This window comes from Anser brachyrhynchus (genome assembly GCF_964034855.1).
Source record: "Anser brachyrhynchus genome assembly, chromosome: 4".
In the NCBI taxonomy this organism is placed as follows: Eukaryota; Metazoa; Chordata; class Aves; order Anseriformes; family Anatidae; genus Anser; species Anser brachyrhynchus.
This window is the reverse complement of record NC_137698.1, coordinates 49,143,494-49,169,883: the sequence shown is the minus strand read 5'-3', so window position 1 is coordinate 49,169,883 and position 26,390 is coordinate 49,143,494. Positions and strand designations below refer to the sequence as shown.

Below are 26,390 nucleotides of genomic sequence, written 5' to 3'. Positions count from 1 at the left end.
GTTAGTGGGAATTAGGTAGCGACAACCTGGGATCAGGAAGGATGAGGAAAGCATCCTGGGTAGTGAAAGCAGAAGGATGGAAAGTTGCAGAAGAGGTCTGGAAGGGCATGCTTTTCATGCTCTAAGATGTTGTTCAATCTTTGCCTGTCCCTCAAGATATCATTATCAGCTGATCATATGCCAGAAATTTAAAGTTCTTCCTGGGTGGCTATATAATAATTTTAACAACTTCGTTCAAGCTGATGAGAGTCTCCTCCAGAGGAAATTTATCCAGCTCTTGTTAATGAAAACTTGAATAATTACCTGCAATAGATGAGAATACTTCTTTACATTCTGTATTAAAGATAGCCTAACAAAGAGGCTGAGGGTCAGACTGAAATGTCAACGATATAACTATTAATTTCTGGCTGCTCAAACTGTTCTGAGTGAATGATATAGAAGAGTTCAGCTCTCTTGTGTACTCTTCCCCAGCTCCCAATGCTTAAAAAAAAGTTGAAATCAGCTAGTGTACATTATACGATTTCCTGCTGTGGAACTGCATCACTTTGCACTCAGTAGGGATCAAGCCTTATGCTTGATATTTTTTGAAGCTTCTCACTGAATATTCCGGAAAAGTAGTTTAAGTTTTATACCATGCCCAAGCACTCCATGCAAATGTCACAATTCTTCCTGTGCCTGATCTCCTAAATTACTGACTAATTAACAGAAACCTTTCAAAGACAAGAGCGGTGCATAGCAAAGAGAATAGTCTTGGAAGGATGTCAGGGTAAATGAAAATTCATTGGAAAAATTATCAAGTGACAGCTCTTACAAATGTTTACAGATATATTTGGCAATTTTGTGGATCCTGATGAGTAGCAGTACCACCAGAAAACCAGAATAGGATCTACCAAATCAGGTGCTCAAACAGCCCTTCTGCTGTCTTAACAGCCCTCCTTTTGGATGTTACCCTAAGCCTATGTCCAGAAATCTGGGGTGAGGTGAAGACTTACACAGAGTAAAATTGCCATTTCCAACTTACTGACATAGATTTATTGTCCACATGAAATTGTTCCACCCTGGAGCTACATATATTGTGAGATTCATATTCCCTGGTTTCAAACTTTTACTCTCTGTTTCTTCAAGAATTCAGAAGACAATTAAAATCGGAGATGCTGTTTACTTGTATCTTTGCACTAATTGTTATATTTTATATATGGATTTTTTTATTCCAAATGAAAGGCTAGATTCACTTGTGTGCCTTGTGCCATTCCTAGGTGAGAAACACCAGTATTTCCTTCTTGAATGTTCAATTTGTTTCTGTCCCTGGAGGACTGAAAGCATGTAGCCTGTCCTAAGGAGATTGCCATCTCGTCTTTGTAAGGGGATTTAAAATTAAAACTCTGTAATTTTAAATGAGTATGTGAACTCAGTCCTATCTAGGTGAATTATTACTGTACAGTACCAACTTGCTGCACTTTTGAGCAAATAGTAGCAAAGAAGAAGCACGGCTATAGGATTAGACGATGACATTTTGATCTGATGCCTTGAACTCCTTGTTTGTAATTTGATAAGGAAATTTACGCAAAACTTTATCTGTTTGGATGCTGGAAGGTTCAACCTTTTCAGGACAAAAAGGTCCAGTGTAAAACATAACGAACAAATAATATCAAATTCATTTTTGGCAAGGACATTGCAAGTTTTGTAATCTTCTTCAGACCAAATGGAAATCTACAAATGCCAGCTCTATGGTTAATATTTTACCGAAACAGGTAGTGAAGAGGTATATAAGAAAATGTTTTCCCTTCAATCTTCCTAGCATTTCTGAATAATTTAGCCCACACCATAATCTGCAACCATGAAGTGGGTAACATTAATTTCATTTATTTTCCTCTTCAGTTCAGCGACGTCCAGGAATCTGCAAAGAGTTGCTCGAGATGCAGGTAAGAAAGGATTAATTAATTGCCCCTATAGTCTTTGTTATATTGACTTAATGACTGCAATGCAATTTCGTGAACAAATCTCTCAAGCCTGATCCAAAGAGGGGGGGAAAAAAAAAAAAAGAAAAGAAAAGAAAAGAAAAGTGATTGACTTGAAAAGAAAGTGAATTAAGAAATCTTGAGGAGATGGGTAGAATACTCCAGACAATTACATAACTGAGCAAGTAGGTTTGGTGACATGTCTCTTTGTACCATGAGTGAATTACACGAATAGATGTTGATCGTTCAGAATCTGTTACTTTCCAGCATGGAGCAAGTGGATGTGCTAAGCTTTTTAAATGACAGTCTATAACTGAGCTCCTCACCAATGGTTTTCACACAACTAGGTCAAAAATCCAAAAATCTAAATCTCAGTCTGGGACGTAGGAAGGCATAGCTGAAGACTTAGTGTCGTTTTTCCCTGTATTATTAAGCTTCAGAACTTGGTCAAAGAAGTATTTCTGCAGGCAGTCCTAGACTTTTTTTTCCACTGATATTTTTGATTTTTGTTTGAAACATGAAAGTAGCCAAATTTAACAAGACTGACTTCTCAGTCAATCTGTGTGAAATTGCCAGTGAACAACAGCAACAAATTTGAATTACAATTTTCAGCATTGAAACCCTTCTTATCAAATCAGGTCTACTGATGATCCTTCATTTTTTGAAATATATTCCTCCAGTTCAGGTAAATGAATCCTTCCCTGTGTTTTTTAAATGCTTCTGGGATGGTATTTCTGGAACAAAATGATGCCCTATCCTAGTTAATTCATTACTGTGGCCACCTGCCTCAGTATCTGGAAAATCTTGTGGGAGTCTTCTTACCACGAACAAGCTGTAACTACAACCTGGATTTATTACTATCAGGACCAAGTGAAGGGTCTCATCTGTTTTCCTGCTCATGATGAGCACAGATGGTATGCATTCAGTGAAAAATCATACGTGTCTGCCCAGTTCATAATTTTGTCTTTGAAGAAAGAAAAATCTACTAATGCTTAGTCTAATCAAACTGCAGCTGCATTCCTTTATTTGTAGATTAGATATGATCATGTTGGTTATGTAAAGTGCATGTTCTAACCCTTAACAGGAAGTCACAGCAGTCATTTTGAAGATAGGAGTTATGAATATGATTACAGAGGTGAACATTATATTAAAATCAAAAAAATTACTTGAGTGCCTTCAGAAAGATAGGCATGCATAAGAGTTAGGTATTTGCAGACAAGTGGTCATCTAAGACAACAAAGAATTCTAGATGGCCTGAAGAAACCTTTAGATTGACATACCTGGAAAAGCTGTGCAGATTACGCAGGATGGTGTACCCAAAGATGGCAAGCGCTCAAAATAATGATATGTGCAAGAGCTGGTTTAATGCTGCACACTTCTGAAATCTGGCCTGAGGTGCCCAGAATATATTCTTCAAGGGGGTCTAGCACAGCAAATGAACATCACTGTTCTTTTATTTTTTTCCCTGTAGATCACAAGAGTGAGATTGCCCATCGCTACAATGATTTGAAGGAGGAGACATTTAAGGCAGTGTAAGTGAATGTTCTGCTTACATTTTCTGATTGCTTCCATCTCTATTGATATTGAATTAAAAAGGGAAACTTAAACACTGTATGAGCTCATGAAGGGTGCATAGGTCTCATCAAACCATTGCATTGAATTAGCTTTCTTACTGTTAGTATGCAAAGCTTACAGGTGCTGTAAGGGCTGCAAAAGTCATGATGACTTTCTTGCTCTCTGAGACCACAATTCCTTGCACACATTATGAGGAAACCTGTGTTCCTCATGTGAAAAGAAAATACATGTAAATAATACAGTTTTGATAACCTTTGGATGGAGAGGAGTTATTCTGGACTAAGACATTACAAAAAAAAAAAAAAAAAAAAAAACCACCAAAAACAAACAAACAAACTTCTGGCAGGTTTTCTGAGACAATTCAATGATTTCCTTTTGAAATGGGTTTTGGGAATGGCAGAAGGCCGTTATAGGAACATAACCATTTCAGAAAGAAGACCCAGTGAAGATCATTATCTGTAACAATGGCGAAAACAGCTTAGTTTATGGTAGTTAGAAATGTACTGGTTAAAGTGGCAGAAAATTCAAATCACAGTCTTTTCCGTGTAGATTCTAGTCTATCATTTAAGGAGGTGAGAAGAGCAAGAATATGGGATCCAGTATTAATGATCTTTCTAGTACTCTATTTAAGTATTTGTGCGTATCGTTTGAGCAAGTAATTTTGAATCATGTGTTCCTTATCTCCATATAGCAAAATTTGCTTTCTGTTTCAGTGCCATGATTACATTTGCCCAGTATCTCCAGAGGTGTTCTTATGATGGACTGTCTAAGCTTGTGAAGGATGTTGTAGATCTGGCACAAAAGTGTGTGGCCAATGAAGAGGCTCCTGAGTGCTCAAAATCACTGGTAGGCAGCAAATCCTTTGGTATTGCGTTTCTCCTCATTCTATGCAGTTACCAGAATCATCCTCGTTGAGGATTTATACTTGTCATCAGTCAATGTTCAGATTTTTGTGTTGAAACAGAGAACTTGTTTTTGTCAGGTTCTGAAACTCTGCCTTTCAGAAGTGTCACAATGATGAGTGGAGTTATATATTGGAGCCCAAAAAGCAGACTTCAGTACATTAAGTTTAGCATTCTCCATAAATAAATGTTACCATTAGTACAAGTACCCTGTCTGTAAAATACAGGTCTAACTGTAGGAATTAAAGCAACCATAGTGTGTGGGTTTTCATACAGGGGTGACTTGAAAAAATACCTGTCATAATTTAAGGTACTCGGGTAAAAAGTTAAAAAGCAAACAAACAACAAAAACAACAACAACAACAACAAAAAAAACTGCTAAGATCAGGTATCCTAAGATGTTTACAGGTACATAAGATCCCTGGATGCCTAGCAGGTTCAGCCAGGCCCCTGAGAAATTTAGGTGCTTGTGTTCTTGCCAGTTCTCACATTCAAACCAAATTACAGGACTATATTAGTTCTCCCTAAAGGCTTCCCAAGCTGATCATCAAATAGAACACCAAATCCTGCTTCAATTCATCTGAAAATTCACTTTAGTCAGATTACAAGTAAAAGGAGACCACTGTCTGGCATGTAGTATTTTAACTTATAATATTTTTTTTTCAGTAGGGCATTGTAATTTTTGATATTGGATGACATAAAATAAAACTATGAAATTGTGTTGAAAGCAATGGATTTTTCTGATTTATGGTCTAAATCTTCCCTGGTAAAAATTTACTTACTTTTGAATTTGGGCTTTCTCTTACAGATAGAAAGTACATTACACTATCTATACAACAGTATCTTTCTAACAATAATTTTAACTCATCATGTCCCTTATAGCCCTCCATTTTCCTGGATGAAATCTGCCAAGTAGAAAAACTCCGTGACTCATACGGTGCAATGGCTGACTGCTGTGCTAAAACTGATCCTGAAAGAAATGAGTGTTTCCTGTCATTTAAAATTCCCCAACCAGACTTCGTTCAGCCATACCAAAGACCAGCTTCTGATGTTATATGCAAGGAATATGAGGACAACAGAGTGTCATTTCTGGGACAGTAAGAAAAATGGCAATTTTGTACTGTTTAAATATTTAGTTGAGCGATCCCCAAGGCATAGTGAGTGCGTGAGGACATTTGAAGAGGTTGTAAGCATGCAATCAATTATCTGCATGTATAAAACAGCTGCTTAATGATTAAATATCCAAAGCTCTCATCACATTCTTTTCATTCCATGCTGGAGCAGGTGTTTCCATTCAAAATGGGCCTTAAATGATCACATTTTGTAAATCTTTGGGGACATTTTGCCAAAAAAAAAAATTGAAAAAACACAATTTTTCCAACATTAATGTAATAATTTACTTACTCCAGCTTCCCACTAACCCCATTCTAACCAGAAAGGATATGAAGAAAGGTAACAATAAAGAGAATAAAAAATGGCAATAAAATCCTGGGAAAATGGCCACAGATTAATTTTTCACACTCAAGATCAGAATTTTCAAATATTTCACAATACATTTAAAACAAGCACATGTACATCAAACTCAGAGGCTGAAGATAGAGGATTTCATCCTTCTGTCACTGTTACTGTGTCCTGCTTTCTAAGTAGTGAGATTTAACCCAGCATGTACCATTAGTAGGCATTACGATAGAAAAATATATAAAATGTCTAAATTAGAAATAAAAGTTGTAGAAGCCATAAGAGATTTGAGGCCATTTGCTGTTGTTATTGAAATATATAACTTATGTTTTCCTTTTTCTTACAGTTTCATCTATTCTGTTGCAAGAAGAAACCCCTTCTTGTATGCCCCTACAATCCTTGGTGTGGCTGCTGATTATGAACACGCACTTCAGAGCTGTTGCAAAGAGAGCGATGTCGGTGCTTGCTTGGACGGCAAGGTAAAGCAAATTTTTCACTTTGCTTGAAAACAATGCAGCTGGTCTGCAACATAAAGCTGAACCGTAGCCAGAAGGCGTGCTACCAAAGAGGCTCTAGGGGAAGACAGATATAGGCAGCCTAACATTCAATTTCCACACCCAACAGATAGGTGTATGAGAGGTCTCTCCTATTCCTCCCCAGTTCCTTGCATGAGCAAAGGGAGGAGAAAGAGTGAGAAGTGGGTGGAATGCTCCTGGCTATGTAATTCTTTGTATGAAGAATTTGTAGAGAAGGGTCAGGATTAATCATGTGCTAGCGCTTTGATCACTATCAGATGAATTCCAGATAGAACTGTAGATTTTAAGTTAACTTTCAAGATTATTTGGCGTAAGCCAAGTTCTCTCTCTGTCTCAAAACTCAGTCCCAATGACTTCCATGTGATAGTTGTGGTGCTTCAGAAGAGAACTTACGCTCTTTTGGGGCCACAGAGTTTCAATGAAATTGAATATTTGGTTATAACAGCAGCTTATCATTAGATGAATTGCACTATGCCATAAGGCATAGTGTGTAGGCTAGAATTTAGATGCTGGACTGTGAACTGATTAGGGCTTCCTAAGGAATTCTCAGTTTGCTTCGCTTTACATCAGTGCTAACTGGACAAGAACCTGTACTGTTTCTGAAGTGGGATTTTCAGATTTGCTTTCTGCTCAGTCCGTTAAATGTAATTAACTTAATGTGACAATGTGCATCCTATTACTATAGGAAACTACCATAAGAGAAAAAGTCAAGAAAATAAGCGTGAAGCAGCAGTATTCTTGTGGAATCCTCAAGAAGTTTGGAGAGAGAATTTTCCAAGCAGAGTAAGTTCCAATCAGTGTTTTATAAAAAGTAAACTTGTTGGCTTAAACCTGCAACTACTCATGAGGAAAATATCAACACACACAATTCACTTCTATTTGCTGAGTTTGATAACTGTACTCATGGTACTTCCTAGTGTAACTTTGGCTGAGGAACACTGTCCAACACAGTAGAGATTAGTGGGTCAGTCTTTCTGGACTGCACCTGCAGTGATTTCTCAGCCCATTTTTTTTAAGTGTAGAATTTAGTTCTGGTCACGTTTCAGCATAAAGAGTGGATGCAGAGGGGAACCTGTGTATTCCAAGTGGATAGTGAGTAGTAGTAAAGAGGTCATCCACGTGAGTCACAAAGAAATGAAACCATCCCTTGAACCAATACACAAGATATAGAGTTACCTGAGAGAGGTCACTCAGAACCAGATTCCAATGTGTTTAATCTACGTGTTTGCCGAAGTCGTGCCCTGTTCTGATGCCTGTACTGTGTCTGTGCTAATACAGAGATGCTTTACAGTCATTTGAGAGAGAGGGAATTCTAGGGTGTGATTCTTATATATACACCTCAGATCAGAAAAATCCAAACTTCTTTCTTATTGTTCATTTTAAAGGAGAATTGGGTTGCAGGTACAGGTGTCAATGCCTTTTTTTAGCCACCTGAAGTTAGGTGAGAAGAATGAATGTTTACTTCTAACATCAGTGATGTATAGTATGTTACTGACTTGCAAGTTTTCTGTTCCATATGGAGCTTTGAATCAAGTGTATTTTTCTTCTTCTCTGTCCAGTAAACTTGCTTTACTGAGTCAAAAATATCCCAAGGCTTCATTCACAGAAATCTCAAAACTTATCCATGATGTTAAGGATGTCTACAAAGAGTGCTGTGAAGGGGACATGGTGGAGTGCATGGATGACAGGGTAAGTTAAATATTCTTTTAAAATGTTTACATACATGAAAAACAGTAGGAAAATAAAAATTTCAGTAGCATGAATAGCTGCTGAAGTTCACAGTCCTAGGAACTTCTATTCAACACTGCTGGAAGGTTCCTCAGCCACTAAAAACTTACAGTCAGCTCAGCTAACTGTTACTGGAACTAGGTTTTGGACCATGATCATGAGGGCAAGGAGTTTTTATTTACATATATACATATATATATAGTGTGTGTATGTGGTCAAAATCAAAACGTTCATCTGGGAGGGGGATTGTTTGATGGCATTTGCTCACTTCAAGTCAATTGTAAACAAAGAAAAAGAAAGTGGAGGCAGAAAGAAATTCTTTGCAATCCTGCTGTGTGATTTTAATCACCATTAATCCAGTTTTTCTGTAGTCCCAGTGAATTCTACAGGGCAGCTCACATGGGAGGATTTGCAAAACTGCAATAATAACCTTATCTAAATATTGCCTGCCCAGCTGGAACTTAGACATACTTCTTAAACTTATAACCAGCTGGTGTGCTGGTTTGGCTTCATAAAACTCTAGGGTTTTTAATGTTTTGTTTTCTATCAGAGCTGGACATGTGACAGGACTGAAAAGATTAATCAGGCATCCTTGTGACAGTCTCAGTGGCTTTAACTGCCTTTCCAGAGTTTGTCTCCTCAAAGATTCCAAGATCAGGGAGGGAAGCTGATTCTCCCCCGTGCCTGTGAACATCTTGCTTAACACGTGCAGGAAATGCCAGTCCCTCTGATTATTTCTTTTTGTATGGAGACAGCATTTCTTTAGGAAACTGCTAAATAAATAAGTAACCTGAATGAAAAAAAAAAAAGTCTGAAACAGAGAAGAGAGTTGAATTGATCTTTATCTTTAAATTATTATTTCATAGCTTATCTGAAGCTCTATTTTAATTTTACAGGCAGAGCTTGTGAACTACATGTGCTCTAAACATGAGACTTTCTCAAGTAAAATCAAAGACTGCTGTGAGAAGCCCATTGTGGAACGAAGCCAGTGCATTATGGAAGCAGAATTTGATGACAAACCTGAAGATCTTCCTTCACTAGTTGAAAAATACATCCAAGATAAGGAAGTCTGTAAAAGCTTTGAGGCAGGCCATGATGCATTCATGTCAGAGTAAGTAGTGCAAACAGTACGTGTGCTTGTCCTGTAAACAATCTGCTTTGTTTCTGGGCTATGGCCTTTTGTATCACTGGAAAAAAAAAAAAAAAGAAAAAAAAAGTCCTCTTGGATATTTCAAGTGTGTATGGAGGAAAGAGAGGACCACATGGAAGTCCAATGTGGCAGGTGCAACTTCAGGCCTAGGTTCTCATTCACACTTTGTGGCTGTTATCAAAGCTGAATTTATCATTGCCTTTCCTTTATTCAGGGGTTTTGTGCAGGTCCACATACATTATCTGCTTGAGAAGCATTCTGTCCTGGGGAAGCTATTTTGTTCCTCTTAAATTTGCCCTGTTGGCAGTCAGAAGAATGGCCAAAACCCAAAAAATTCTACTAAAAAAAACAGGGAGCATTTCAAACTCACTGTCCACCTTGATCTCATCTGAGGGACTGTCACCGTCAATTACTGTGTTGTGCATGAGAAAAGCAGCATGTTATTCAGGAGCTCTAATGCTGTCAGCTCGTGTCTTTCAGGTTTGTTTATGAATACTCACGAAGACACCCTGAGTTCTCCACACAGCTGATTCTGAGAATTGCTAAAGGATATGAAACACTCCTGGAAAAGTGCTGCAAAACCGACAACCCTGCTGACTGCTATGCAAATGCTGTAGGTGCAATGCTTTTTTTGCATGTGACTAGAATGCTTGGTTGGTACCAATCATGAAGCAATTCAGTCGAGGAGCAGACAAAAAGCATTTTGAGAGACTAATCCCAGAAGAAGTTAATATTCTGATGGGACATGAAGCAGTGCAGAGCCCATGATAAAGATATGAAATAATTTCAGCTTTTTTTTACTGAATTTCTGTTAGAACTGAATGCTCATTTGTGAATCAAGTCCCCCTTACTCCAGCTAGGCTAGAAGCAAACAGTTGGCCTTGCATAATGTATATCTTAGAGCTAGTAAGATTTAGAAGAGACCATAAGGTATATTTGCATGATTGTGACCAGAATGTCCTGCTCTAATGTTACTGATAAATTTTTACTTGTTTGCAGCAAGATCAACTAAACGAACATATCAAAGAAACTCAGGATGTTGTAAAGACAAACTGTGATCTTCTCACTACCCATGGCGAGGCAGACTTCCTCAAGGCGTAAGTACTTTCTGATAAGTATTCTCCAGCGTAAACAATGATTTTGGCAGCTTTGGGAATATGCATTTGAACCTGACTTCTATTTTCAGTTCACTAGTGTAGTTAAGCAGAGAATTCTTCAAAAGTGAGCAGTCATTTTTAATGCAATTTTTTCAGATTGCTGATCCGCTACACTAAGAAAATGCCTCAGGTATCAACTGAGACCTTGCTTGAAATTGGAAAGAAAATGACAGGCGTTGGTACCAAGTGCTGCAAGCTTCCTGAAGACAAACGCCTACCTTGTTCTGAGGGTTATGTGAGTACATTTGTTTATTCTTTTTATTCCTCTGAGAGATTTCTTCTGTTCTCAAAAACATGGACTTCTGGTGGGATAGTAAACTCACACTGATTTTTCATAGCCTTCAAGCTAATTAGCAACATAACATAATTGGAAAGTCCATTCATTTTTAATGGACATGAGGACCTAAATAGCTCTCTCAAATGGCAGCTTGTGAAAATTGTAACTCAGCTTTGCTCTCTTTCAGAAAGCAAAAGTCAGATGATTGGGTCTATAGGAGCTTGTGTTTGGAAAAAGAGTCTCTTAAAAGAAAACCGTTCTTATTGATTGTAGTCTAATGGTCATACTGTCAGCAGATTTAAAAATGCCTGACTCCAGGAATACACGTTCATTTTAAATTCTAAAACTGTACCATTTCTGAGCAGCTGATTAGATTGGAAAGCTTCCACTTTCAGCTATGCTATAGTGACACAAACATCACACATTTCTTCTGTTATTGTAGAAGGTTTAACTCATGTTTGTATTTTTTTCCATCTCTCTCTCACCAGCTGAGCATGGTGATTCAGGATATGTGCAGGAGACAGGAGACCTCACCTATAAATGACAATGTTTCACACTGCTGCAGTGACTCCTACGCTTACAGGAGACCATGTTTCAGTGCCATGGGAGTAGATACCAAATATGTTCCTCCACCATTTAATCCTGACATGTTCAACTTCGATGAAAAATTGTGCAGTGCTCCTGCTGAAGAACGGGCAATAGGCCAGATGAAGTAAGCTAAATGAAATTTCTTGGAGAATAAACTCAAAAACGTAACACTTGAGCAGGGACAGAAGTAAGCTAACAAAAACCCTGATCTGTTGTCTGACTGGGACTTCACTGGTGACAGAGAAAACCAGATGGAACTATGTATTTGTACTGAGCTTGTCAGCATGTCACATCACATAGTTAAGAAGAGGCACAATAAGTTACTTTCTTCAAATGAAATTAGTGTCTTAACTAAACGTGACCAGTTTCATGTAGGGCCTCAGACAGTGCAAGTCTTAGGATTTACTCAGTTAACGCAGCATACAGATCATTTCACTAAGTTCTTTCCATCCATAACCAGGATAATGAAAACCCAGCAAGTGATGGTGATAGACAGGGAGTTTGGCAAAGACCTCTTGAGGCATGACGAAAAGCGTCTTAAATGAACTGTATCTGCATAGAATGACATATTCTAAATTGGCAAACAAATGACAACAGGTAGCATTAACTATGGCTTGATGCTTTGTTTTCAGATTGCTTGTCAACCTCATTAAACGCAAGCCCCAGATGACAGAAGAACAAATAAAGACAATTGCTGATGGGTTCACTGCCATGGTAGACAAGTGCTGCAAGCAGTCAGATATCGAGACATGCTTTGGCGAAGAGGTATTTCCTATCTCCTTTAAAAATAAAAAGAAGCATACAGGAAATGGGGAACTCTCTAGGAAACCAGCCACTAGGAAAGGGGTATAAATGTCAGTTTCCAAAGAGCAATCTCTCTATCATTTGAAGCATTAATGGATCTGCATTATTGAGTGAATCCTTTTTTTTATTTATTTATTATTTATAACCAAAGTATCGCATAGGTACATATATTAGGAAGACCTTAGAAGGAATTATTCTGTCTGTAATTCACTCTATTTTCTACCTTTGCAAAATTGAAAGATACCCAGCATACAAGCACACACAGCTCCTAAGCTTAGAAAGTACCATTAGAATTATCCTTTGAGCCATAACACAGACACAAGTTGAAGTTCATAGAAGTTCTTGCACAAGCACTGCATACTGTGCTCTCTTTGTTTCTCTTTCACAACTGTTTGCATTCCTTTTTCTAGGGTGCCAATCTAATAGTCCAGAGCAGAGCCACATTAGGAATTGGTGCTTAAGACACGGTAAGTAAAAGAAATAACATTTATATCAAAATGGGTAATCCCATCCCTGTCTCCCCATCTTTCTACCCATTTAACTTCAAATCAAAAAGACCCTCTAGCTGCCCTTTAGCCACTGTATGTTGGCTTTCTCAGGGGGTAGTCTACCAACTACAATCATACAGCATATGGAAGGTTGAAGTGCTACTAGAATGCTACTGTTTTGCAAAATAATCTTTTATTTTATTTTTTTTTAATCCCATCTAGGTTGCCCAAGGGGAAAATATGAAGATAAAATGCTTTTGTGTAACTTCTCCTGCCCATTACCTTTTTTCCTTAGTATTGAATGACGGTTTCGTAAATCTTCATTTTTTTGTCAAACCACATGCTTTTCCAGAAACTTTTCAATTCTATTACTTTGCAAAAAATGAATAGTAAATAAAATCATTATAAATCTGCATCTGCCCTGGTCTGCTGGTGACTGCTCTAAGGCAAAGATCTTACAGGCACTCCTTACACAAGATGGTTGATACAGAAGTATTTATGGATAGGCATCCCATTGTTTTCTCTATTTCTTGCTCTTTTAAAATATTTATGTCCCACCAATTGGATAATATGAAAGGTGGTATGATTTTTAGCTAGACTGTAATAGGAACATTTGACTTTTCACGATTATAATTTCACAGTAAGAGAATGTTCCAAAGAGCCAATCAGTCCAAAGAAGATGGCTAGTAATGTTCTCTTAAAAATGAAAATAAGATTTTTATTTTTATTATTTTTATAGCCACAGATCAAGCATCTCTTCTCTTGCAAAGAACTGCACAGTGAGCTGTTTTTAGACACGTCTATTTATGCCATTAGTTCTTTATAAAAAGAACTTATGACTTTAGAGATGCCTTTTAAGAAGCCAACAACCAAAATCATGCCCTTCATTGCAGTGAGTTCCTAACAGAGACATTGTTGGGTTCCACACCACTAAAACACCATGATTTTCTATTACATACTTAGTTTCAATCCACAAACAACAACAAAAAAAACACAAATCTTGTACAGTTGAATGTAGGATGGCATGTGTTTTTTTTTTTCCTGCTTAAAGCCCTTGCATAATAAAGCATTTTATGGGAGCAGTTTTCTTGGCCTTGAAACCCTTTGTGACTCTAGTTCATGAACTGAGAATCTTCTACAGAACCACATAAGTACACTCAGAATGAAAGAGAGACATGAGGTTGAAAATGTAAAGGGAAGAATTTGTGAATCTTGATACAATTGGAAGGTTTGAAATTTCAGTCAGATAGTCATAGTTATGCATTGTTTTAGAAGAATGTATGTGACCTCAAGGTGTTCACAATCATCTCATTAGAGATGCAGAGCTTAGTGAATTTGAGCAAGAAACGTTCAGCAGCTACAGTTAAACACTTTCCCTTCATTGTTCCGTGTTCATGGAAAGGAGCACAAAAGTCGTTATAAAGTATAAATTTTCTAATTCACAGTCGTTCGCTGCAGCTGAGACTAAACTGCTCTACAACAGTGTAGTTTAGCTGTAGTTAATTAGAACACGTTAAGCTTGTCCAAGGAAAACGTTCAGCTAGGATTCTGAAGCAGAGAAATCAGGTCTAGCCCCAAAAGACTATAAAGAAGTGGGGAATTCTCGATAGTTTTCCAGTCTTTCATGTGCTGGTTAGCTCACTGTAATGTCTGGTAGATCTTTTAAACAGCTACAATAATTACATATACAAAGCAAGTTAACAATTCCATTAAGATTTAGTAATCCAGAATGTGTTTTTAATTACTGCTTGTGTAATTTTGCTGACTCCAAAGGGATACAAAATTCATATGCATGATATCCAGGCCGCATGTATAATTGCTGAAAAAAGTGACGTGTCAAGAGAACAGAGTAAAGTTGAATATTAATATACCAAAAAATCTGAAAGAAAGGGACTGACACCCCCACCCAGTTTCTACAAGTCACAGAAATCCATCCATTTCACTCTTGTACATGAAAGCATCTTTCAGTTACAGAAAGAGCACCATAGACAAGCTACAGCACTTAAAGGAGTATCTAAAGCCTCAGTAATGCTATGTTTTTTAAAATTACATCTTAACGGCTTTTACTCCCATGCTGAGCAATTTTCCATGTATTCTTAAGGTCTCTTTTGGGCTGCGTTTTTCCAAAACTGATGCTTTTTGTCAATCCAGGTTCCTTTATAATGAGGTAACTTTTCTTTTTTCCTTGTAGTGTCTGAGTTGTGTCTGAGTTCAGAAAGCAGAGGAATAAGCAGAGCTGCAGCTCTAGCTAAGATGACAGTGCAAAAATATTCTGTAACCACATAAATGTCTCCTAAAGACGTAGGGAAAACTCTCCTGGAACCTGGAACATATTTAAGCTTCTGCTACCAAACCTGAACCATGACTTCAAGTTTCAGAAAGGCCAACTGTTAAGATAACTCTTGGCATGACACCTGTGACTTGTTTTCATGCAGCAGCATTTGTTAGGGTATTTCAACAGACTTTTTGCTTTGATACTTCTGTTTCAACTTCTAGTCCCCAGAACTCACTGAAAAATTACACAAGTATTCCTAAGTAGTCAAGTGGAAAATCAAAACACAAATCAGCACACACATTTGTACGCTATGACAGGTTTTGGAAGGCCTGTCTCATTGCCTGTGGACAACTGAGTTTGCAATAGTATGCCAAACCAGCCAGAGCACTGTTGCAAGCATCCACTTCTTGCAGTGTGACAATTCACTTGGCAGTTTTGCTAGTACGTGGTGTGCCCTGGAGAGGCTGATGTTTGTTGTGTCTGTCTAGATAAAAAATAGAAATGCCTTCTCAGGGAGATGGTGTCTCAGGAAAGACTTCAGTCTTTTGACTTCAGTGCCGGGGAAGCTCATGGAGCCGATTATCTTGAGTGCCATCACGCAACGCTTGCAGGGCAACCAGGCGATCAGGCCCAGTCAGCATGGGTTTATGAAAGGCAGGTCCTGCTTGACGAACCTGATCTCCTTCTATGACAAAGTGACGCACTTGGTGGACGAGGGAAAGGCTGTGGATGTGGTCTACCTTGATTTCATTAAGGCTTTTGACACTGTTTCCCACAACATTCTCCTCAAGAAACTGGCTGCTCTTGGCTTGGACTGGCGTACACTTCGTTGGGCTAAAAACTGACTGGATAGCTGGGCTCAAAGAATCGTGGTGAATGGAGTCAAATCCAGTTGGAGGCTGGTCACTAGTGGTGTCCCCCAGGGCTCAGTACTGGGGCCAGTTCTCTTTAATATCTTTATCGATGATCTGGATGAGGGGATCGAGTGCACCCTCAGTTTACAGATGACACCAAGTTAGGTGCGTGTGTTGATCTGCTCGAGGGTAGGAAGGCTTTGCAGGAGGATCTGGATAGGCTGGACTGAAGGGCTGAGGCCAACTGTACGAGGTTCAACCAGGCCAAGTGCCGGGTCCTGCACCTGGGGCGCAACAACCCCAAGCAGCGCTACAGGCTGGGAGATGAGTGGTTGGAAAGCTGCCTGGTCGAGAAGGACCTGGGAGTACTGGTTGATAGTCAGCTGAATATGAGCCAGCAGTGTGCCCAGGTGGCCAAGAAGGCCAAAAACATCCTGGCTTGTATAAGAAACAGTGTGGCCAGCAGGTCTAGGGAGGTGATTGTCCCCCTGTACTCGGCTCTGGTGAGGCCGCACCTCGAGTACTGTGTTCAGTTTTGGGCCCCTCACTACAAGAAGGACATGGAGGTGCTCGAGAGAGTCCAGAGAAGGGCAATGAAGGTGGTGAGGGGTCTGGAGAACAAGTCTTACGAGGAGCGGCTGAGGGAGCTGGGCTTGTTCAGCCTGGAGAAGAGGAGGCTCAGGGGCGACCTTATCGCACCCTACAGGTACCTTAAAGGAGGCTGTAGAGAGGTGGGGGTTGGTCTATTCTCCCACGTGCCTGGTGACAGGACGAGGGGGAATGGACTAAAGTTGCGCCAGGGGAGGTTTAGGTTGGATATTAGGAAGAACTTCTTTACTGAAAGGGTTGTTAGGCATTGGAATGGGCTGCCCAGGGAAGTGGTTGAGTCACCATCCCTGGAGGTCTTTAAAAGATGTTTAGATGTCGAGCTTAGTGATATGGTTTAGTGGAGGACTTTTTAGTGTTAGGTCAGAGGTTGGACTAGGTGATCTTGGAGGTCTCTTCCAACCTAGATGACTGTGATTCTGTGAAAATGGTACTGCTGTAATACACAAGGATTTAAAAGAGTGATGTCTTGCAGTACTGAGTATTCCAGAGAATTACAAAGCCTTGCAGTCTGCTCCTGTTTGTATGCCCTATTTGCCTATTCATCCTCCTATAACAGCACAGTATAGTAAATCAATATTTAGCTGTAGTTTGTGATGTGCTGTAGCCGCTCAGTAATATGCAAGCTAATTTTTACTTTCTCCGTTTTCACTTTTTTAATAGCTCATATCTCTTTTTCATATACCCTCTCTGAAGGTATAATGGTAATAAAACCATGACCAGTGAACCTCGAACATTCACAAAGACTACATCTGCAAATCAAGTTTTTCAGTCTTTGGAAAAAGCCTGATGGCAGCTACAAACCCATCCTTTACATCAAACACAGTTTTGACAGTATCATCCATTAACACTAGTTGATAAAAAACTCCTCTAAATTAACCTATTTGTTATATTTAGATTTCATATGCTAAAACTACAAAACAAAGTCAAAATCATTAATTCTTGTGCAAAACCTACCATTGCTGTGTGAAGATGTTTGTGCAGATTCCAAAGCTTTCAGAATAACAGCATGATCCAGAAGTTAGAAATGATGCTTTTCCCTTAAGCGGTTAGAAAGCAAGATCTTTATCTGACTTCTCCAGGGGTAGAAGGATAAGAAACCATATCCGTTTCCTTCTTCCCTCTCCTTCAGTCTTTAATTCCTTCAGCTGACCACACATCATCTGCATCCATCAGACTCTCCCCCCACCTGCCCAAAGCTCCTTATTTTCTTCATCCCTGAATTAATCAGCTATCTCCTCCTGTCCATACCTGTACTATACTCTGAATTATGAAGTGACAGTTGTTTTGTGTGTAAGCAGAGTTTCCATTGTCTTTTAAAACACTGGGTATTGGTACTGGTATTTGTAAGGACATCCCCACGAGGTATTGTCATCTCCTGGCCATGGCATTTCCCTGTTACTGCTTGATTTCTCACAGTTCCTCTGAGGTTGATGAAATGCCATGCCCTCTTGGCCCCATTTGCTTTGCATTCAGTCTCAATATTTGGGAGCTCATGATTCTAGAGAGTCTCTTGTAAGGCCACTAGCTGCAGCTTTAATAAATGGGAAATCCTTTAATGCATGCTTCAGCTTTCATTTGAACATTTGATAACATCCTGATCTTTGGTAACCCTTATATACAGATCACGAGAAAGAAAATAGCAAACTGATCAGTTAGCAAGAATGTTTTTCTAGCTCTCCGTACCAGCTTATGATGCTGATCTTGAAGAGCTCAGATTTTTAAAAAAAAACAGTAGAGTATCTCAATAGCTTGGCAGTGGGTAGTGGCTCTGGACCAGGGCATGTTCCTAAGTTTACAGAGAATTCCTCTTGGTCAAACAGCAGCTTTTCTGCTCTCAGATACATGTCAGAAGATCTTTATGACTGTATGATAACAAATGTGCAAATTTTGGGTGCATCTTAAGATATACATGAAAATCCCCTAGCATCTTCAGGTATATTTTTTCATAATATAAATCTTTATGATCTTTTTGCCCAGGGGTTGTTCTCTGTTACCTCTTACTAAGGGTAGCACATGACTTGCTGCTCAGTAGTGGGTGTGCTTTTTAAGTTAACTACAAATAAGTATAGTTTAGTAATCAGTGCTAAGTGACTTTATTTTCTTTTATGTTTTCTGATTCATGCTGTGTTATTGTCTTGACCCAAAGACCTGGAAGTGACTTTTCTGCAACCAGGACTAGTAAGTTGAATTTCCACCAAGATAAAACTACATGTCACAAGGACTAGTATTGAAACACATTTAATTTGGCTTTGGTTGCAGAATCTATCAAATTTAACTGCATATAGATGTCGCACAAGATCTGTGAGAGCATGCTGTCCCCTCTGGTCTTCTCTGTGAAGGAAAAAAATGAAACTTCATTTACTTCTTTCGTTGGAAGCATGTAAACATGAAGAAGATGGGGGAAACTGTCCCTCAAGTTATGCAAAGTAATTGATACTCTGAATTAACTTCTTAATGATATGCAGTCCTAAGTGAATAATAAAGGCAAATCTCCCCTATGCCTGAGCCATTACTTGCCAATACCAATACAGACCAATTTTCAAGAAGTATTGACAAAAGCAAAGGCTGCACAGTTTGAGGATTACACCAAGTTATAATTTACAGGAAGACTTGTACCCCAATCTTTATTTACACAATTCCTTAAGTAGCTGGGCAAAGTAAAAATCTCAATTTACAAGATGCTTTCAAAATAGTCTGGCCAAAATCACAAACCTAATAAGTAATTTTGTCACAATTCTTTTCAGCCAAGTTGATTGTAGCTGGGGAGCCTCACTGAAGTCTAATGGAAATTTACATTTGTGTGGTTAATTGTTTACAGGCACTCATTGATAACAGCATATAAGTAATTTCATTGCTTCCAGTCTTCTTTGTTTTGAAGCTCCCCTGCATAGTCGCATATAATCCACAATAATGAAGTGGCTACTGGTTCGTTCTTTGATTTTTTCTTTTCCAATTAGCTACATGCAAAAACGTCAGAAAAGACTTGCTCAAGATACAGGTAGGAAAACCCTAGTAGAATTGTTTTCCTTCTTAAGCTGACCTTACAGCTTTGCAACTGTGTCGGTAACTAGTTAGTAGGTTTTTTGCATAATTTCACAAAGAACGTGAAGTGAAAAAGCTCATCTTCAGAATACATACAGAGACTAGTAACATCTGGACATGTCTACTAGGATGTGTGTTCTCCCAGTGTCTGGGAATCTTCTACATGGTCCAAGCAACAAGACCTTTGTAGTACCTGTGCAGGAAAAAGCTGTTGTTGGATTGCTCATCTTGGGAGTCATACTCTGTCTGAAAGAACATGGATTTTTAAATTTTTTTTTTTTTATACTTTTTTAATTGGGTAATGAAGAAACACTTTGGAAACCTATGTTGTTCCAGTTGTTGGCTAATTCTGTAAAGCAAAAGCAAACTACACATGCATTGCAGAAGTGGCTTAATGCAAGAGTAGACATGGTAGAAATGAAAGCCATTGCCTCCTCACTCTTCCATATCCCTTCCTTAAAGAACCCTTACATAATTCAAGGCTGAATTGCAGCAAGAGTGACCTGTTCCATTGACTCATTTCTAGCAGGAGGAGTCCAGAACGGGCGTTTTTCTATCTCTTCTAGCATGTATTTCTGCCAGGTAGACATAATTCAACGGGGAGAGCAATTTTACATGCCTTTTCCTTAAAGGAAAGAGGGGCAAGTCATTATAAGTCTCTAGAATTCTAAGGCATTCTATACAACCGGCCTGCTTGTATCATTCTTCAGACATGCAGAAGGTACAGAGAGTTGACTAGATTTAGTTGACTACAAGGTGGCATCTAACACCACTTGAGATACCCTAGGTACCCCTCCTTGTCTTGATTAGTACCACTCCAGAAACTAACAGGAGTTTTCTGGGCAAAGTGCTATGCTAACCAACTGCCGTGCCATATCTTAGCTATCCAGCAGCACACACAGGAGATATTATTCAGTGGACAACAGTCAGGCGTGAAAACTGAGAGAGTAGGTTTACAAATGTTTAAGCAAGAACAAGCTTTATATATGAAATTAGCATATAAGAGGGCTTCATGTCTACCTTTCAAAGTTGTTCATTCAACCATAATATTTTTGCCGCATGAACAACCTAAAAATTGTCAGGAAAAGATTAAGATAAGATAGGAGCCACTGGTCTTCTTTGAGAAATAAAAGGTCATAAGGCAGTATTCCGCTGAGGAACAGGATCCTTTGCTAGAAGAACCATCTCAAATAGATTCCTGGTGGAATGGAAGTCAACAAGCTTTCCACCTGCAAGTCAAAAATAACTACTCTATGCACTTGAACCAAGGCAAGTCCTCATCCTTTTCAGGAAGTGATCTGTAAAAGCTGGCAGCATGGTTTCAAAAGGGTGTTTGGTCTTTACAGCTGTCACCACTCTGTGGGCCTGCTAGAACAGTCAGCCCTGAGGGTCAGGCTGCAAACCGAGTGGTGTTAGGAGTACAGGGGAGCAGAGAGGGCAGCAGTGGGAGAATGACTTGACCAGAGGAGAACCCCAGATAAGGCAGTGCCATACACTGAAGAGTTAAAAGACAATTTGTACTCCAAAAGCTAAAACTCTTGTAGGTCCATAGTGAGCTGTACAACAGTCATTATCTTGGGACCACAGTCTTTTGCAGAGCAGACTTAAGAAATTGTTCGGAGCCCTCTAAAGTGCATGCATTTTGTTTTGTTACCTGCAAGCAGGCATAGTAAGTTCCCCACCTTATCAAAAACGCTGTGTAAGCAGGTCACTGCAACCAAAGTTTGTGTTGTATTAAGATAACAGTGATTCTGTGCTATTAAGATAGCTTGTTTTGACATTCAGCAATGGTGTTTCACTTGGCTAGACCATCACGCCTACAGGTGCCAGATAAAGACAAGGACAAGTTGTAAATGTCACCCTTTGTACTTTGTTGTGTCCCATTCAGCTGTAAACAACCCCCTGCGGGATTTGGAACATACATAGATGTAGGAGCTTAGGAAATTAGGGAGAGAGGGAAGAAAAAAAAAAAAAGTATATTAACTTGAAGGATAGCTTACTTCTTCCCTTCCAGATTTTGTAGGTTTGTCTTATGCTCTCATACTTAACTGGCATATATGATTTCCTTCCCTACAAAAAGCATTTGTGTTGTAACAAATGCAGAAATCTCAGCAGAAACAGCACTCATTTAAAGCTTGCATGCTAAATACCAGGCTGCAGATCCCACTCCTGATACCCACAATCCACCCATTATCAATGATTGCTTCTTCTATCCTTAGGGTGTGATAACCAATTCAGCCCAGAACCTCCAGAGGGACATTTTGTTGCAGTGAGTAAGGAAAGTAGAAGAGCCTCTCATCAACGTGATCCTCACGCAAAGCAAAACAAAGTAAGATCCAATAAGATCATCTCATTATGGTGTGAAAGAAAGCGTCCTGCAGAGCAAAAGCAGGTACTCGGTTCACTTGATGAATCCTTACTGGCACCAACACCACCCCCTTGAACGAAACCAGAATTTGCACTCATGAATAGAGATGTCAATCCTCCAAGTACAACATACATATCCATTTTCTATCCTCTTTCTACAATCTAAAATAATGTCTGTTACAGAGATTCGCTCTGAGGTGAGTTGTAACCACTTTATTCACTTGAATATATCTTCTGTACTCTACAGGAAATGTGTATTTTGTCGTTGACATGGCCCTGGAATGAAACAGAAGGTGAGGAATAAAGCAAGATGGAAGTCCGAGTAGTAAGATTTGCAGGGTACTACTCAGTCCTTATGACATGGAAGTAACCAAATGTCCTTTTGGACAGAAACTTTACATCCTGTACCTGGAAAGATTCGAGTGAATCGAAAGATTCGAGTGTCTGTCTACTAAAAAAAAGTAGGAACAGTGCCATGGAGCTCCAGCAGGCAGCAACAATGGGATGGTTGCTTTTTCTTCTTGTGCTCTTGTTCGTTGCAGCATGCCTGGGAGAAAGGCACAGCTTCATAGAACTGTAGCTGGGAGTATAGCTCTTCATATGAATGAAACCCAGATTTCTTATCAGAAGCTCAAGAATAATTTCCTCAAGAACAGGCCAGTGAGGAATCCTTGATCACATATAAATAACAATCCATCTGTTAGGACAATGAGGTGGCTGTATCAGCCACTGACTAAACCTCTTCAGTTTCCTCTTTGAGAATGCTAAATGGCTCTGTCACCCTGGTAGCCACATGGTACTAGATGGCCTACAGAGTTATCCTGGACAGATCAGTCTTTCTTCAGCATCCCGTCAGCGTCACAGACAAACGGAATGGGAAGAGAAGTCCCAATGGAAGAACGGCTGTGAAATGTATGTGAATTTATGCTGCAAAGAGGGCTACAGATTCTGAAGTTAATGAATATATCCAATTTATGAAGATGTTAATTTGTCTACTTGCTAACAGGCTTTGTTCCTTCTTGTTTCACTTTGAAGTACACCAGAAAATTTTTACCAGAATTAAAAGAAACTGAAGACAGGGTAAGCTTCTTTCTGCGTAGACATGCTAAGAGTGCTACAGTACTTACAGCCGCACAAAGAAGTGCTCCTGGGACATGTCAATTTATTCCAAACATTGGGACCAGACAAAGCACCCAGTGCACTTTCCACCAACATGCCACTCTGACATAACACACTGCAAATGTGTCCAAACAAGCCCAGAGACAAAGGGCATAGAGCACTGCCAGTAAAGTGGCAAGGAAAGTTGTTTCATTCCCAGCCAAGTGACTCAGAGGAACCAAAGGACAGAGGACATCTTTGCCAGCTTACGGCAGCAGGTAGGCGTGCGCGGCCTGGGCATGCTTCCACCTGTACTGCCAGAGGTTACCCAGTCTCCTGTGCCGACATGCTTACACACCCACAGGGTGAACACTCCTTAGGACAGGCACTCAAGGGAAAATTGTCAGATTGTATCAAACCAAGGGGCCACACAAAGCACCCGAGTGTGACTGAAAAAAGGGGAGAAGCCAAGATATTACTCATGAATCTTTTCATTCCCTAAAGTTAACGGAATTTGAACGGAATCCTCTTAGCGAGAGAAACGGTATGCATTGCACCATTGTGCATCTTTTTCAACTTATGTCAGCAGTGAAGATACTTAAACACGTAGTAGAAAATACTTGAATTCCACATCAAACATTCCATGTTACACGTGAAACAAGTCATATTTCTCCATGTAGTGAATAGCCCATTAATTTAGGCAGTTTTTTTAAAAGAATCACAACTGAACTATGTATGCAGTAAGAAAACACTTGAGACGTGCAGTTTTGGCAAAATATACCAATCCAGGGAGTTATCCAGCTCAAACAGAAGTTCACAAGTGATAATCAGTCACTTTCACGGACTGAAAAGAGTAATTCTTTACCATCAGTCTTCCTAGCATTGCCAAATAATCTGTTAAATCAGTTGAAGAAATGAAGTTAACAACATCGGTTTCCTCCCTGTATTGTCTCCAAGTTTGCTACATACACTGGAAAAGATTTGTTGAATGTACAGGTAAGAAAGTTCTTTATAATACATCCCATAAAGGCCTTAATGTTTGAGGCATATATTCAGCAGTGTTAATTGTAATATTGTCACAAGTGATCATAAAGGAAAGTCTTCCACTCCCTTCAATAAGCTTCAAAGCAGATCCTAAAAAACAGACAGAAAAAAATCTTAGGTCTCCTTCAGCAGTCCTCAAGCTCTAACATGCTTTCTCATTTGAATTAGTCTGGCTTTGGCCAATACTTCCATGGTATGCACAATAAGTTCAGTATGTTTTAGCAAGCAGAGCTGAGAACAATACTAGTTCAGAGCACTTGGAATGCTATTCACACACATATATCACAGCAGTGAGAGAACAGAGAACTGCTCACATTTTTTAGCTAAATATTTACAGGAAAAACTCAAACACTTTCCAGGAAAACAAGCTTTCTTAAGGAACCTACAGATAATTAACTGAATAACATGGATCAAAAAGAAAAGTAGTTTCTGTTTTCAATTGAAAATTCTATATGTTCAACCACAAACCAATTATTGCAAGATGGGAGAGAGAAGGGTTAGGATTTTCAATGAAAGGGGCGGTGTAAAAACAAAACAAAAACCTGCAAAAGCAAGCCAAATTTTCTTTGTTTCAGTTTTTAATGTATAAACCCATACTTCTATCCTTTCCTTCCCAGAGCTAACCATTACAAGTACTTGCCCTTCAGAGCAGGGAATTATTGCTTAATTCCAAGAGGACAGGAAGTACTGCTGGTAGGCGCAGAACAGGTGCTGCTAACCATCGTTCTGTGGGCATTATTTGCATTTATAACTTATTACAAGTTATTTGAATAATGAGGGTTCAATAACCTCTAGGTTAACGAGATGCATGCTGCACAGCCATCTAAGGAGACAGATCCACAGAAGTTACAGAAATGTAGCCAGACTACAGAGATCAGACATGTATGACTGCTGATACCCCGTTTAGTGGCTTACCCAGAGCTAGCCCTGCACCAAACCATGCAGAGGTTAACTACCTGCACTATACATCCTGGGATGAGAAACTTCTTTTATTACCTAAGAAGCTGATAAGGCCTGTGGAGATTTAGGCATGCAACAGAGACAAGCACTCAAAGGGAGACAGCATGGGAGAAATCAAAACTTCGTGGTTCATAACAGTTGCTGTAGCAAATCTTCCATAGGCAAAATACCCCAGTACCAAAACAAGATAGATTCCAAAACACCTAATCAGATTAAGCCTAGCCAGCTTCCTTTTTTTTAAATCAAAGTCTAAAAATATGAATGTGAGCGATCTTTTCTTTACAAAAAGAGTTAAGAAAGTTCCAATGTGAGTTTTAGACAGCACATCAGACTAGGGGAATTTATTTACATGGAAAAGAACTCCAAATATCACATCAAAGCAGCTTAGGATTTTGTAAAAACCAAGTATCTCACTATTCAGGAAGAAGCTTAATTCTTCCATGTAGATGAACTTCCTACAAACATCACTCGTTTTAGAATGAATGATCAAGATTTAGTAAGAATACTATTCTCCAAGTGCAATAAAGCAAGGGTATAATGAAATGCTTTACATGTATTACTTACATTACCAAAAAAGTACCAACATTGACTTTAAGGAAATGCAATGGATATATTGATACCACCACAAAAAAAGTTAAGAAAAAAAAAATAAATTCACAAATTCTGCTCTCATTAGTAAGAAGCGAGACTAAATACCTCAGCTTTGGGGAGACATTCTTGCTCTTTGGGACCCTAATTTGAGAATGCTAATCAATGACCAAAGTGCAACATGAACATAGAGCAGGCAAAAAAAAGGGAACCTTCCCCTAAAACTAACAAACAACAAAGGAGAACAACCTACACAAAGTAACTCACCTCTTTGCTTACAATAACACACAAAACAAAAACTTTGCAGCATAAGAGTACCTGGGAATTTCAAGAGTCTGCTGAGGACATTTCTCCCCCTTCCACGCAGCCATCCCCAGCTGATGGGAATTTACAGCTCCAAAAACCCTGACTGCAATCAGCTTGTTTTAGCTTTACCTTGGCCTTTGCCAGATAGTTTTAAGAAGGTCTGGAAACAGTTCTGGTCTCTATAGGTGTAAAACAGATTTTGTCGGCATGGTTTCTGTAGTTTGAAAAGCAAGAATTCTTGATTATTTCTGCTGTTTGACACACTCTTTTCTTCTGGTTAAATATTGTACACACATTTTCCTCCTGTAAATGAGAGCGTGTTCACTGTAAATAGATACATTGCCACCCTAATAGTGGTTAAATATATAAAAATATTTAACCATCCTAAGCATGGTGAAGGTCAATAGAGAAATTGAGTTTAAGGGTTTTAAATGCAGCAGCCAAGTACAGCTTCCTGAAATACTTAGGACAACATGTTACACATACAAGAACTCTCAAACACACTCCTGCTATAAGGAACTTGCTATAAAAAAGTTTCTAGCATCAGTGTCTCAGCTGTTTCTGCAGTTTTTCTTCAAGCAAATACCCATCCCCCCGCTTTCCTTATTTTTAGAGCTTACAGTAGC

The 26,390-nt window shown here is 39.1% G+C and overlaps 1 protein-coding gene and 1 long non-coding RNA gene across 9 annotated transcripts; one reads left to right on the top strand and one right to left on the bottom strand.

The window, feature by feature from the left end:
- Positions 1–1,702: 1,702 nt before the first annotated feature.
- LOC308194906 (albumin) lies at positions 1,703–13,036 on the top strand. Of its 6 annotated transcripts, none has more exons than XM_080591471.1 (15): positions 1,703–1,922; positions 3,430–3,490; positions 4,247–4,379; positions 5,318–5,532; positions 6,240–6,372; positions 7,115–7,212; positions 7,989–8,118; positions 9,054–9,268; positions 9,788–9,920; positions 10,307–10,404; positions 10,561–10,699; positions 11,230–11,453; positions 11,962–12,094; positions 12,544–12,600; positions 12,844–13,036. In XM_080591471.1, exons 1-14 carry the CDS (start codon positions 1,838–1,840, stop codon positions 12,592–12,594), a joined length of 1,848 nt encoding a protein of 615 aa, XP_080447597.1. In that variant the 5' UTR covers positions 1,703–1,837; the 3' UTR covers positions 12,595–12,600; positions 12,844–13,036. The 6 variants fall into 6 exon arrangements, 5 of the variants coding, with proteins under 5 accessions (XP_080447597.1, XP_080447599.1, XP_080447600.1 ...); XR_013951050.1 differs by having other exon boundaries at positions 1,747–1,922; positions 11,230–11,540; positions 11,890–12,094; XM_080591473.1 differs by having other exon boundaries at positions 1,800–1,922; positions 3,430–3,522; positions 4,225–4,379.
- A 155-nt stretch (positions 13,037–13,191) lies between these two features.
- Positions 13,192–26,354, bottom strand: LOC308194935. 3 transcript variants are annotated; one of them, XR_013951083.1, is made up of 3 exons: positions 25,777–26,354; positions 19,498–24,000; positions 13,192–18,690 (listed from the first exon to the last, which is right to left on the bottom strand). It is a non-coding gene; the product is annotated as an uncharacterized lncRNA (long non-coding RNA). The 3 variants fall into 3 exon arrangements; XR_013951084.1 differs by lacking the exon at positions 13,192–18,690 and having other exon boundaries at positions 18,957–24,000; positions 25,726–26,354; XR_013951085.1 differs by lacking the exon at positions 13,192–18,690 and having other exon boundaries at positions 18,957–24,000.
- Between the last annotated feature and the right edge of the window lie 36 nt (positions 26,355–26,390).